This window comes from Strix uralensis, chromosome 27, assembly GCF_047716275.1.
Source record: "Strix uralensis isolate ZFMK-TIS-50842 chromosome 27, bStrUra1, whole genome shotgun sequence".
Classification (NCBI taxonomy): Eukaryota; Metazoa; Chordata; class Aves; order Strigiformes; family Strigidae; genus Strix; species Strix uralensis.
In genome coordinates this window covers 1,540,954-1,554,764 of record NC_133998.1, presented here as the reverse complement: position 1 = coordinate 1,554,764, position 13,811 = coordinate 1,540,954, and the positions used below count along the sequence as shown (strand labels likewise).

Genomic DNA, 13,811 nt, shown 5'->3' with positions numbered 1-13,811 from the left:
CTATTTAGTTATAATTGTAGCCCCTTCACAAACCAAAACCCACAAAACCCCCAAAACCCCACAAACGACCCCAACACTGAAAGGATTGGTGCTACCAGAAGTGTTGTTCAGGTTTAGACACAGAGCTGCACTCTCTGAAAGCACCTTAAGAGCCACGGCTGCGGTGTGAGCTGAAAACATGAAATACAATTACTTCTCTAACGGATTTCTAAGGGTTCGCTCAAGCACCTGCCAGCCGGAGGCAGCGCAGCGGCCCCGTCCGCGGGAAGTGCCGGCAGGAGGCTCCCGGCGCGGGGATGGCGCGTCCCCAGCAGCAGCTCAGCTCGGGGGAGCTGCGCTCCTTCGGCCTGCACCGGGAGGCCTGTTCGCCGCTGGAGGAGGCCCCGGTAGGCTCAGGCCCAGGCCCAGGCCCAGGCCCCGGGACCGGAGGGCGGCGCTGCCGGGGCGGGGCGGGGCGGGGTCGCGCCGTCTTCTCGCGAGATCTGGGCGGCGCCGCGGCTGTGCCCTTGCGGTGCCATGGCGGGCTACTGGGACGGCCCCGAGGGCGAGGAGTGCCCGCGCCGCACCTGGCTCACCACCCGGGTCGGCGCCGCCGCGGGTGAGGCTCGGGGGACCCGCGGCTGGGGGCGGGGGGCAGCGGCGATGGGCGGCGGCGAAACGGGGCCCGGCCGGTTTCGAGCCGGTAGCGCTGGGGCCGGGCGGCGGGAGCCCCCTCAGCCGCGGCGGCGCTGAGCGGTGCTGACGGCGCCGCCCTGTGTTGCAGGCTTGATCGGGACGGCCTATCGCATCATCCTGCTGCAGCCCGGCTCGGCCCTGGCCGCCTTGCAGATGGCAGCCGCCGACTGCGTCACCATGGGTAAGGGGAAGGCCCGGCTCCGGCCGGCGGGCGCTTCGGGGGCGGGGGTGTCCCGGGCCGCCCTGCGCTGCCGCGGCACCGGCCGCCTCTGGCGAGGCCTTCGGGTTCGGCCTCCGGGCTCAGCCTCCGCCTCTGCGCTCGGTGGTGGCTGGTTTCCTCCTCGGCGTGCCCCAAAGGCAGGTCCTTAAGGATGGAGCCAAGAGCCAGAATGCCAGAACGGCTTGAAAGAAGTGCAACGCTTTACAGTTGGTATTGCCTTTTGCTGTATTTTGTCTAACACAACCCTTATTATATGTCACATCACAAGAGAATAAAAGTTCTAGAAGAGGAGGCTGAGGGGAGACCTCCTGTCCCTCTGCAACTCCCTGAAAGGAGGGTGCAGAGAGGGGGGATGAGTCTCTTGAGCCAAGGAACCAGCGCCAGGACAAGAGGGAATGGCCTCAAGCTGCGCCAGGGCAGGGTCAGACTGGCTCTTAGGAAGGATTTCTTTGCAGAAGGGGCTGTTGGGCGTTGGAATGGGCTGCCCAGGGCAGGGGGGGAGTCCCCATCCCTGGAGGGGTTGAAGAGTCGGGTTGAGCCAGCGCTGAGGGATCTGGTGGAGTTGGGAACGGTCAGGGTGAGGTTCATGGTTGGACGGGAGGAGCTTCAAGGGCTTTTCCAACCTCGATGATTCTGTGACTATTCACATGTGGATAATATTTTCTGCTGGATAACACAATACCAGTAATTATATGGGTAATGGCAGAAAAAACTCCTGCATTAATGCTTGAGACAGAAGAACAGCCGTGTCAGCTCAGGCTGAAGATGCAGCTGAGGCAGCCTCTGCCTCCCATGTTCTTTATGTAATGACACGTTCTTTATGTGAAGTGCAGGTAATGCATTTTTTACAATCTAGAGTAAAAGGTACATCTTTTCAGTATTTGCAAAACAGCTAGTTTATGGACAAAAGTATAGTGGAAGCAAACTTATTTTTTTACTTCATACTTCAGGCTTTGCACTTAATAAATCACACTTGCTGAAGAGCAAATGCAATATTTTTGATGGCAAATGGAGAATAAATGTGGGTTTTTTCCCATCATGCTGTATAGCCAGGAAGAAACCACGTAGTTTTCCTGAATTGCCTTTGTTTTGCAAGAGAAAGGGGACACTGAAGAGACAAGCAGGGAACTGAGGAGCCTATTCCAGATGCAGGTGCAGATCCGCAAGGCTGAAGCTCCCCCCAGCCCCTTGGCAAGTGCAGAGTTTTCTCACCAAACTCATCTTGGTTTTCAGTCTAATTTAGTGGTTTATATCACCTCTGTTTCTCCCCATGCATTAGTGCTCTGAACTGGAAGCAGGTTGACAAGCAGTCCAGATCTGCATTTTTGAATTGTTCAACTCTAAAACAGGACCTGGAATCTCCTGTAATAAGTTGAGCCCTAAAAGGTGATTAGAATGGTCTGGATAATGTAACCAGTTATGATTTCAATAAATCCCATAGTCCTAAACCAGCATATTAAATCTTCTTACCATTTCTCACAGCTGAGGAAGGGCTTATCCTGCCCACTATGAAGGGGCCAGACCTCGTGGTCTGAAGCCGTGTGTTTTACCTACAGACCCCTTGGTCCAAAGCAGAGAAAGATGGGAAGCTGAAATACTGTCCTTGGTCTGTGGGTTTGCTCTTCTCGGTTGATTTTAGGATCAGCATAATTGCACTTTTTGCTGAAAAAATGCAGAGGTTTGTAACATGAGCTTGTGGTTTACTAATTTACCATAGAGATTGAAAATTTTTATCCTGGACACTTTTGCTGTTCCCAAGAAAGATGAATTGGAATCTGTAGATGGTGCCTGGTAGCCAGATTCACATTTTGTGATCAAGAACCTGTATTACAAACAAATCTTTTTTGTTTTTGTTTGTGTCTGCTTGACACAGCTGTTTGCCAGAGTTTGCAGTTACACAGATTTAGGGTCTGACGGGATGAGGTATGTAATTCAGTGGACAAGACAATTCTACTTTGTAGTTTCTTAGTTTGATTCCAAATTGTTAATTCAATTTCAAAATCAGTTTACAAAAAATTTACAAACTCAATCCATTTTTCTACTATCCAAAAATCTTTGCAAGCCCCAGGCAGGCAGAGGAGTAAAATGCCATGGACAAACTGACCTTAAGGAGAGCAGAGCCATCTGAGTTCCTCTGCCTGATTCCCCGTGGGGCTGGAGTCACAGGGACTTGGGAGCGGAGTTTCAGCGCAGAGCCCAAACAGCACTGCTGGCTCCTACGCCCTGGGGGAATGTGCTACAGAGAAACCTCCTTCTCTCTTCTCTTTCCCCCTGGCTGTTGGGGGGCTGCCCCCTTGCTTCATCTGGAAGGGCTCTTACTGAGACCAAGCTGGATGTGGGGGTGTTTGTCTGTAGCCATTCGAGCGCTCCTGCCCTGGGTGCTGACACACAACAGGGCTCCTGGGGACCCAGCTGAGGGCTGTGGTGGCTCGTGCAGGACCCGTGTGGCACAGGGATGGCTGCACCACTGGACTGCAGGAGTCACCAGGAGGAACTAGGTGGGACTTGTATAATGCTGAGTCTCCCCGTAGTGGCGAGGACATGATGCCCCTGGGTAGCCGAAAGCACGTCTTGCTTCATTTTCCTCTCTTCTCTCAGAGGAACTCTGGTACAGCACTGTGCATCTCAAAATATGCTTTGTATGTAATTCTCAGTTTCTTGAGGGGTTTTGTTTTGGTTTTTTACCTCTTGTTTACAGCTACACTAGGAGCTGTGTTTGGAGTAACTACTTGCCTCAGTGCCCAAATCCGAGAGGAACCAGACAGTCCCTTGGACTATTTCATAGGAGGCTGTGCGACAGGAGCTGTCTTAGGTGCAAGAGGTAAATGTGGATAATGCCTGTAATGAAATGAGCCCTCTCTGTTTTCTGAAAATCGTCCTATTAGGGAAAAATGTAAAATAATCTTGATATCAGGCTTATTTGGTAAAGATTCATCTCAGTATCTGAACTCCATTTCGTGCCAGTTTCAGTGATGCTCCGTTGTACAGGGCTGCTAAAATAAATACAGCTACAGGAGGACACCAGAGAAAACATCGAACTGATTTACAGCACGAAAACAGAGCTGACCCAGTGCTGCCGGTTATAACTACTGGTTATGACTTGAAATTGCAGGGTGTGAAAAACAGAGTTGTGGAAATCCGTGTTTTCTTGGCAACAAACGTGATTTATTTTACAGGGAAAATACAGTCAAACATCTGCCTTGTGAATTCTTCATGCTCTCTGAGGGACAAGCTGTATCTTGCTGCTGCTGTTCCTGTGGCATGTTGCCAGGCTAGATGAGCTCCTGCAGATATTTATACAGCTGTTTTCTGTAGGCGTTCAGACTCGGTGTTAAAGATGTGAGGGATTTATTTAAGTTGTAATTGTGGTGAAATAGAATTTATCTTTACTTTTCCTAGTTGCTGAGCTGATGAGAGTTTGAAGCAGCGATTGTTACTTTTGTCACTGAAATAAGCAATTTAAGATTCCTTATGTAAGGGGATGGGGTAGTGGATTATAGAAATTGATATTTCGAATTGCAAGCTAAAAGCATGAGAAAATTTTAAAAAAAGTAACTTCTGATTTCTCTTGGCAAACAACGTTACTGATGGTCAAGGGACTGTGAGTAGCTCATGGAAAATTTGCAGAGTCTGTCGAGATCTGCTGGATAGTGCTTGTGCCCTAAGAGATCTTTTATGGTTTGATGTGTTTTTTGCAGCTCACAGTTACATGACCGGTACCACTGCGTGTGTGGGGCTTGGAGTTACCGCTGCTCTCTTCAAGATAGGTAACAAGGAGGGCTGGAGGCTGACGGGACCTCCCAAGCTGTAAATGGAGCTTTCCTTCCCTGCGAGCTGTCTTTCGCATGCTGTATGTAATAAGCCTTTGTGTAATAAAGATACTGTCAAATCAGCAGTTGTCACAAAATTTTGATGTCGTCCGGCTGTTTACAGTGTTGGGGCCGAGGTGCAAAAACCGTGAAGCCGATGGAGTGGAAACTTCATCTGCTGCTGAGATCTCTACGCGCATCACTTTGCCTCTGTGTCTGTATCGCACACGCAAGCTCGAGGGGTACAATTACTGTTTTCAGTCTGGTCTTTTGGTTGTTCTTGTAATTTTGAGTGGGCCCTGCAGGATTTTTTGGCAAGGATTGGGATTGCAGCGCACTGAGACCATCCGTCAGGGCTTGGAGTCAGAACTTCTGAGGAGGCGCTTGGCTCTAGGTTGAGGATGAGGAAGTTGGGGTGGGGGAAGGAGCTATAGATCACCCACAGCAAGGTGTTCAGGAGCCTGGGGCCTTCCTCAATAAGCATTTAAAGAAGTCTAGAGCCCACAACTTCAGGGTTAGAATTGGGGAATAGCTGAATTGGAAGGGACCCCTGGAGATCTTCCTGCTCCAAGCTGGAGCAGGTTGCTCAGGGCTGGGTCTGGCTGAATTTTCTATGTGCAAAGTGAAGCGTGTCCAGCAAAGCCACGGAGAAGGTGTAGAGGGTTGAGCCACAGGATGCCTGAAGAGAGGTGAGGAGAACTCCATCATTCAGCCTGGAGAAAAGAAGGTCAAGGGCTGATCTGATGCCAATTTTTCACAGTGGACATGGAAAAGGCAGGCTCAGGTGCACAGTAAAGGGTGAGAAATAACAAGCACAAGTTGAGAAAGGGAAATTCTAGATAGAAGGAAAAACTGACAATTGGGGTAGATAAAGTGCTGAAAAGTGGCCTTGGAGAGGCTGTGAAATCATCTTTGGGGGCAGAATTCAACCAGACACATGGGAATACGAGGGTACAGGGACAGGACATTTAGGGACATGTGAGACATGTGGGCATGAGGGGAGGCAGGAATGGGGGGTAGGGGAACACAGGGAGATGCAAGGGGAGGGGACAGCAGATAGGGGAACCCCAGGATAGCAGAGGAGGGGCAGGGGGACACCTGGTCCCAGCCATGGCAGCCTGCTGCCCCCTGGTATGTCCTCTCTGTGGGCAGGTGGGGGTCCTGGGCAGGTACAGGGTGGTCCTGGGGGTACGTGGGGCTGGGCCAAGGGGATGGTGTCCCCATGTGCTCCCTGAGGCTGGGGGCACCCCAGTGTGGGCGTCAGGGGAGCTGAGCTCCAGTTCAGAAGCACAACGAGTGGTGGTGGATGTGTCACCCCCCATGGGGCTGGGGGAGGAGGGGGGTTGTGTCTCTCCCACCCAAGCGCTTTTGAGGGCAGCCTGCTTCACCCTGGGCTGTGGAGATGAGCAAGGGTTAGGGGGGGGTCTGATGGGCCAGAGACCCCCAACAGGACCTGTCCGGGCTAACCCGGGGTTTACAGCCCTGCCTGCGCCTTCCTGCTGCCTGAGAGGGGAAAAAACTCCTGGCAGCTTCCAGCTGCCCCGGCCTGTCCTCAGGGAACCCGGGTGTCCGCATCGTCCTGTCCCAGGAGTCCGGGGCCTTGGACCTCCCTCCGCCTGCGCCTCTCCCAGCTCCTGGCCGCAGCCACGTGTCCCATCTGAGCTATAATTACCCGGGCACGTTCCTGGGGGGTCACAGGAGCTTCCCGGAGCAGCAGCAGGCGGTAAGGGGGGACAAACGCATGGCACGGCTCGGCGTGGCACGCCACGCGGCAGCGCAGGACACGGCACATGACGAGCACCCCACTGGGCTGCAAAGCGCAGCCCGAGCGAGGTCACGCGGCCCCGTGCAAACGCAGCACGAAACACGCGAGGTGCCACTTGTGACGGGGCTGGGGGGTGGGCGGGCGGGCAGCAGCGGGCAGCGCACCGTGGTGTGCCGCGGGGTGCCGCGTGAGGATCGGCACACCCCGAGGGGAAGCGGTGCGAGAGGGAGCGTGATGGGCGACGTCACATGCAGCTGGCAGCGCACAGCAGACGCTGCCACGCACCGAACGGGTGGGGACAGGTGGCTTCGCTGGGGACCCGTGCCAGGGGCCGGTGGCTTTGCCGCTGTTGGGGCACCAGCAGTTTCAGCTGCAGGGCAGTGGTTGGGGAAGGGCCTGGTGGCTTCTGCTATAGGACAGATGGGACAGAGGGTTTGATGGGGGACAGCGGACTGAGCTATGGGGCTGTGGGGCCGTAGCTTCATGCAGAGGGTTCAGTGCTGTGGCAGATGAGGGACATCAGCCTCAGCTACGGGGCAGCGGCGTGGCCCACTGGCCTCACCTGCGGGGCTGTGGTTTTGCCAAAGGGCATCAAATTCAGTTATGGGGCTGTAGCAGAGCCTGGTGGCCTCAGCTGTGGAGTAGAGGCTTTGGCGATGGATCCAGTGGCTTTCACTATGGGGCAGGACCCCATGTCCCCAGCCAGGACTTCTGCTATGGGCCAGAGGCTCCGGGTATGGGGCTGGCACCCTGACCACCCTCTCCATGTGTTCCCACAGGCAAGATGTGGGTTGCGGAGGGGCCGGCCCCAGCCCAGTGGAGCCTGCGGGACGAGGCCCACGCCGAACACTTCTTGTCCACGGCCGACCACCTCCGCACCGCCGGACAGCTGGTGGACGTGGCTGTGGGCCCGGAGGGCGACGTGGCCCATGCTGTGGTCCTGGCTTCCATCAGCTCCTTCTTCCTTCGCTTCCTGGAGAGCAGGACCAGAGAGCTGCGCCAGGGACCCCCGCCCCATGTCCCCCTGCCACCCGGGGCCACGCTGCGGGGCTGGCGGGCTCTGCTCGCCTTTGCCTATGGGGGAACTGTGCCCCAGGGCTCAGAGAACGAGGTGGAGGAGGCCGCCCGGGCCCTGGGGGCCCCCCGGGTGGTAGCCACCTGTGCCCCAAGGCTGGAGAGTGAGGGAGGTCCCAAGCCGCTGGAGGAGCAGTGGGAGACGCTAAGAGCCATGGAACAGCTCCATGCCAGCGGCCTGGGCTGCGACCTCCAGCTCCGGGCAGGGGATGAGGTCATCCCAGGTGAGCTGGGGGTGGGGGTCCCCCAGGAGTGGCTGAGGAGGGGGACAGGGCGCTCTGGGACAGCCAGGTCCCCTGGCAGGGATGCTGGGGCCTGAGGGTCCAGGAGGGGATGAGGAGCTAGAGGTTCCTGGAGGGTTGGTCCTCTCGGGAGAGCTGGTGGTTTGGTGGGGGAGGGCCGGGGCACCTGAGTTCCCAGGGGGCTGCGCGGTGCAAAGGGTTCCCTGTTGCCCCCCACCGTTCTTCCTTCTTCCCCCTAGTTCAGCGCCTGGCCCTGAGCTGCTCCTGTGACTTCTTCCGAGCCCTCTTCACTTGCCCCATGCGGGAGGCCACTCACGACCCTGCCACCCCGCTGGCCACGGGACTGTCCCCAGCCGAGCTGCGTCTCCTCCTCTCCTTTGCCTACACAGGGGCTGTGGTGGGACCGTGGCCCATGGTCCTGGAGGCAGCCGAGACCTCCCTGCGCTACCAGGCCTGGGGGCTCCTCACCCTCTGCCTGGATGTTTTCACCCATGGCCTGACGCCAGAAACTGGCCTGGACGTGCTGGCCTTTGCTGTGGCTTACGATCTGGCCCAGGTGGGCCGTGTAGCAGAGGACTACATCTTGGCCACCTTCCCCAGTGTGGTGGCCACACCGGCCTTCCTGGATCTTCCTTCACATCTTCTCATCCGCCTCCTCCGCTCTGACGATCTCAATGTCCTCCATGAACTGGAGGCCTTGGAAGCAGCATCACGGTGGCTTATGGCCAATGGAAATGGCCAAGAGGATCTCACCAGGGAAGTCCTGTCATCTGTTCGCTTTGCCCTCATGTCTGGCCGGGAGTTGAAGAAGGTCCCATCAGTGATTGCAGGGGTAGCTGACCCAAAGGTCCTCCGTGAGCTCATGGTATCAAGTTTGGCCCCCATGGCCCATCTGCCATGCCGGGTGCGTTCCTTGGAAGAGGTGCTGGTGGTTTGTGGTGGAGACAAACTGACGGCCAACCTGGCTGCCCGGAAGCCCAGCAGAGACCTCTGGTTTGCCCACCGCTACCTCAGTGCTGTGGGGCTGGTGAAGCAGGTGGAGTGGCGAGCACTGGGACGCTTTCCTGATGGCCCACGCTTCCGCCATGCTGTAGCTGTTGTGGGCAACATCCTCTATGTGCTGGGTGGTAAGCGCTACTACGGGGTCCACGACACCCTGGCCAGTGTCTACAGGTGAGAGCTACAGAGGACCTAGAGGTGCCATGTGGCATCAGGACATTGTGGGATCAGAGGAGGTGTTGGTGAAGCTAGAGCTGCCCCATGGACCATTGTGGCATTGCAGTTGGTCAAGTGGCCCAAGACATTCTGGGATTGGTTGGGTGTAGGACTGGGAGATGCCCTCCCACTCCAGGTTGTTACAGGTTTTTTGGGGTTAGGGCAGAGAGGCTCCTATCTGGAGATGCCTCAGGGCATTATGGGTTTGGTATTGCCCAGAAGGTGGGGATATTCCTATGCAAGGGGACCACGTGGCCAACATCACCTCACGGCACTGTAGGTAACTGGTGGTCTCTTGCCCCTTTACCTCTCAAACCCAGGTATCAGCCTATGGACGATTCCTGGGAGCGCCTGTCCAGCATGACCTGTGGACGGAGCTACTTTGCTGCTGTGGCACTTGGGGATTTCATCTATGCCCTGGGGGGCTGCTCGAGGGAGCTCTACTGCACAGACACTGTGGAGTGCTATGACCTGGCCAATGACACCTGGAGGTGAGACCGCTCCATGTAGACACCTGCTTTCCTCTGCCCTAGGAGCCCCTTACATTGGCCAGTGGTGCCCATTGAGTGGTCTTTGGGTCACTGAGCCTCCAATGGAGAATGGGCCTACAGTGGCCTTTGGGAGAGGTCTACTGGGTGTTGAGCAACCTTGGGGTGGTGAATGAGTTTTTGGCCAATAGTTTTCATTGAGGGTCTGTTGACCATCTGCCAATGAGATGAATCATTTAAGCATCTTCCAGCATTGGGTGCTCTGTTGGGTGTTGGCCAATATTGTCCCTTGAGGGAGTCCACTGTGGGTTGACCAGTGGTGTCTTTCGGGGTCTACAAAGTGTTGAACAGTGATGCCCCTTGGGCATCCATTATGTGTCAGCTGATGCTGCCCACTGGGGCTCATTAGGTGTCGGCCAGTGTTGCCTTCACTGGTCAATGGAGCCATGGCTCACTGGGGAACTCCTGGGCAGTCACCGTGGGGCAGCCCTGCTTAACCTGTCCTTCACCCCTCCCTCTCTCCTTGCTCAGGAGGTGCCAGCCCCTGCCAATGGCTCTGTGTGGGCATGCAGCATGTGCCCTGGATGGTGCCCTCTACGTGTCAGGGGGGTGCGATGAGGCATCCCAGTGCCAGGCATCCTTGCTGCGCTACATCCCCGGTATGCCTGCCACGCTTCTGGCCCCCATGAATGGCCAGCGAGCTGGCCACATCATGGAGGAGGCAGGTGGGCAGCTCTATGTGGCTGGGGGGCTGTGCCAGCGGGACGGGCAGACTGGCTACAGGGACCAGCTGGCCTTTGAGGTCTACAGCCCCAAGCTGGACATCTGGGTCCTCCTCAGCCCCCTGCCGCATGCCCATGTAGTTGGGGGTGCAGCTGTGCTGGGGGGGGAGCTGCTTGTACTGGGAGGGTACAGTCATGAGACCTACCAGGACACCCACTTGATCCACGCCTATCAGCCGGGCGCTCGGCGCTGGATCACCCGGGGAACCTTGCCCCATGCCTATACTGACCTCCAAGTCTGTGTCCTCACTGTACCCCCTGCCTTGCGTGGCCCCAGCTGCCTTGAAGACCCCTCAAAATCACCTGAAACCCCCATTAATACTTAGGGGGGCTTAAAAGCTCTGCACCCCATACTGGGATCCCCAGGTAGCATCCATGGGCACTTCTGTGGGACAAAATCACCCCCAGATCCCTCTCCCAGAATTGGTTCCTCCTGTGGTTTCCAGTGAACCCCCACCCCAGGGTACATGCCCTTGACTGTGGGGATCTCATGAGACAGAGACTCCCCACACTGCAACCCTGTGTCTCCAGGAATACTCACTCCCCTGCCCTGAGCACTTCACTGGAAGCTGGGGGGGGTCCCCAAATTTCCCCCCACACTTGGGTTGAATAAAAGTGGTTCCTGAACTGCCCATTTGGGTCTTGTTTTTTCTGCTGGGGAACCCAGAGATGCAGGTGCTTCTTGCGAGGAACAGGAGGAGAGCAGGAGACCAATGGCCTGAGTGTCCTGGATGGGTGGCAGTGGGGACCAGGAGGTGGGTGGAGGGCACTGGGGCTCTGGGTGCCTGTGTTCATTGGACATGGGGGAGGGTGTGTTGTGTCTCAGGATTGAGAGGCATCTTGGGGTGCATGGGGGATCCTGACGGAACAGGAGAGTCCTGGGGTGCCAGGGTTTGGGGAGTAGATGGTAGGGTAGATAGGGGGCATTGGGGGGTCCTAGGTGGTTCTGGGAGGTCTTGGCTTCCTGGAGTGACCTAGAGTGCTTGTTGTATGGAGAGGTGGGAGAATCCTGGGGAGGACTTGCAAGGAGAGGCGGAAGTAATGGGGATTCTGGGGGATATTGGGGCATGAGTGGTACCTTTGGGGAGAGAACTGGAGTACTGATCTGCTGGCTCTTCCTGTTTCTTCCCTCATCATTCCCTGAAACTGGAAGGATAGAGGAGAACACTGCTTGTGCTCCTGATCCCTTAACCAGTTGTCTCCAGGCCCTGAAGTCTCTCTTGGTTGCCCTTGGACTTCTTGTTGCAACTTCATTGCTGCTTACCTGAAAAATCTCTAATGGGTATTAATCTGAGGGCCATAGCAGTGTAGGTAGTTTTCTCTTCACATCTTTAACCTGAGCCTCGGGGGGGTCAGCAGACTTCCCTAAGAAGTGGGTCTGATCTGCATATTGGACCTGTTCCCTTCAGAAGGGAATCTCCTGTGACAATGACCCTTTTGTTTTCTTCATGGAAGCAGTTTTGACACAGGATGTAGGCTGACTTAACCTCGGCAACACCTCCAAGATAGATGAACCGTCGTCCTTGTTATTGTTCAGTTCCACTTGCAGAGCCTCATAGCTATTAGGAGCACCTAGAAAGGTGGGGCAGTCACAGAGGAGAAGCGCCTGCCACGCCGGGCAGGAATTGTCACCATTGCTCCCTACTCCTTAGATCACTGTGTTCAGCCAGGTGGACAGAGGATGGAGAATCGTTAGTGTCAGGCATCCTGTCTGCCTGCTGGGCCTCTCCCAGGGAAGTCAGGGTGCAATTCCAGTAGTCTCTCTCTCTCTCAAACTCCCTGATATCACAGGTATCACAGAATCATCGAGGTTGGAAAAGCCCTTGAAGCTCCTCCCGTCCAACCATGAACCTCACCCTGACCGTTCCCAACTCCACCAGATCCTTCAGTGCTGGCTCAACCCGACTCTTCAACCCCTCCAGGGATGGGGACTCCCCCCCTGCCCTGGGCAGCCCATTCCAACACCCAACAACCCCTTCTGCAAAGAAATCCTTCCTAAGAGCCAGTCTGACCCTGCCCTGGCGCAGCTTGAGGCCATTCCCTCTTGTCCTGGCGCTGGTTCCTTGGCTCAAGAGACTCATCCCCCCTCTCTGCACCCTCCTGTCAGGGAGTTGTAGAGGGCCAGGAGGTCTCCCCTCAGCCTCCTCTTCTCCAGACCAAACCCCCCAGTTCCCTCAGCTGCTCCTCATAAGACCTGTGCTTTATTTCTCAACCCTCTCACCCCCTCCCGGAGCTCTGTCCCTAAGCAGAGGAGCTCCTCTCCCTGGGCTCATCTCCCGCAGGAGTGCTCACTGCTGCTGGCCGATACTGGCACAAGAGCAGGGTCCACCCTGTAGCCTGGCACCGGGCTGGCAGCGTGTTCCCACCGCAGCTCTGCCTGGGCAGCTGTGTCAGTCGTGGGGGGTGCAGAGTTTAGAGAGACCATGGCTTTCTGCTGGGCGGACACCATCGCTCCCTGGCAGAGCTCTTCCTACATGTCCTTCTGTGTGAACTACCACACCGTGCCCTGTTTGCCCGCCCTGGTCCCTGGCACTCCCTTAAGGGCTTTTTTTATAGATGGGGGCAGGGCTGGGCTTGGCTGCCGTTTCTCCTGGCCCTGACCAGGTCCCATCAGCCACTATGGCACAAGCTGCAGGCTCCTGGCAGGTCTCTTGGCCCCCCCAAGATTCCCCCAGTTTGGGAAACCCTCCTGTGCACTATGCTGGAGCTCTCCACTGCCGATTGTGCTGGCACCGGAGCTGCTCACCTGAGCGTGGTCCCAGGGAAGTGGGAGGGAGCATGGTGTGGTCGGAGGGCAGCACCAACACAAATGCTTGCTTACAAATGCAGCGCTTGCGTGTCCACGGACACCCCAGCACACGAGCTTGACCAGCAGACACGCTTACACAGAAGGATGCTCACCCCAGCTGGCCAAGCACAGGCCTACGTACCCTTCTGGGGACCAAGTAATTAATCTGGCAGAAGGCCTGATGACACACGGTAGCTGGACAATACGTTTGGGACAGTTAGAACTGGAACAGTGTTTGAGACTGCAAAAATGATCCGTATGATCTAGTTGCTGCATTTGTGTGCCAGTGCTGAGGCCTGCCGTTTGACCCCTCCAGTGACAACCTCTGCCTCCTCCTCACACCTCCCAGAATGTTTGGGTGATTTCTGCACTGGTGGTCACAAAGTTTGGCCAGCCCCTGGGCACTTTGTCCTAATGTAATCCCTTGTGAGTCACATCCATCACCCTCCGTAGCCTCCCACCCTCCTCCTCCATTTCCAGCCATCCCATGATGGGTCACTGAGGCACTGACACTACTGTTTCCTAAACTTACTGTGTGGCAGTGGGACATGCAGTGGGATGCTTTTCCCACGTGATTCAATCTCACAGGGAAGGATCACATGTTTGGGGTGAAAGTCAGTAAGCTGGGTATAAGTGGACTTTTCTATCTTCACTATTCCAGGTACTGAAGACAATTTTGTCACTCACTGTACCCTGCCAGGACTATGGGAGGTCCAACAAAATGAAACTAGCACCCATTTGAAATTTGGGCAA

General features: G+C 56.0%; 2 protein-coding genes across 2 annotated transcripts; both read left to right on the top strand.

Annotated features, from left to right (window-relative positions):
• The first annotated feature begins 446 nt into the window (after positions 1–446).
• Positions 447–4,788, top strand: NDUFA11 (NADH:ubiquinone oxidoreductase subunit A11). Its single transcript, XM_074851558.1, has 4 exons — positions 447–598; positions 764–856; positions 3,594–3,716; positions 4,594–4,788. The coding sequence occupies exons 1-4, from the start codon at positions 517–519 to the stop codon at positions 4,704–4,706; spliced, it is 411 nt and encodes a 136-aa protein (XP_074707659.1). The 5' UTR covers positions 447–516; the 3' UTR covers positions 4,707–4,788.
• Positions 4,789–6,406: 1,618 nt separating this feature from the next.
• On the top strand, positions 6,407–10,902 carry KLHL33 (kelch like family member 33). Its single transcript, XM_074851982.1, has 5 exons — positions 6,407–6,427; positions 7,249–7,767; positions 8,025–8,958; positions 9,321–9,491; positions 10,020–10,902. The coding sequence occupies exons 2-5, from the start codon at positions 7,254–7,256 to the stop codon at positions 10,594–10,596; spliced, it is 2,196 nt and encodes a 731-aa protein (XP_074708083.1). The 5' UTR covers positions 6,407–6,427; positions 7,249–7,253; the 3' UTR covers positions 10,597–10,902.
• Positions 10,903–13,811: the final 2,909 nt, after the last annotated feature.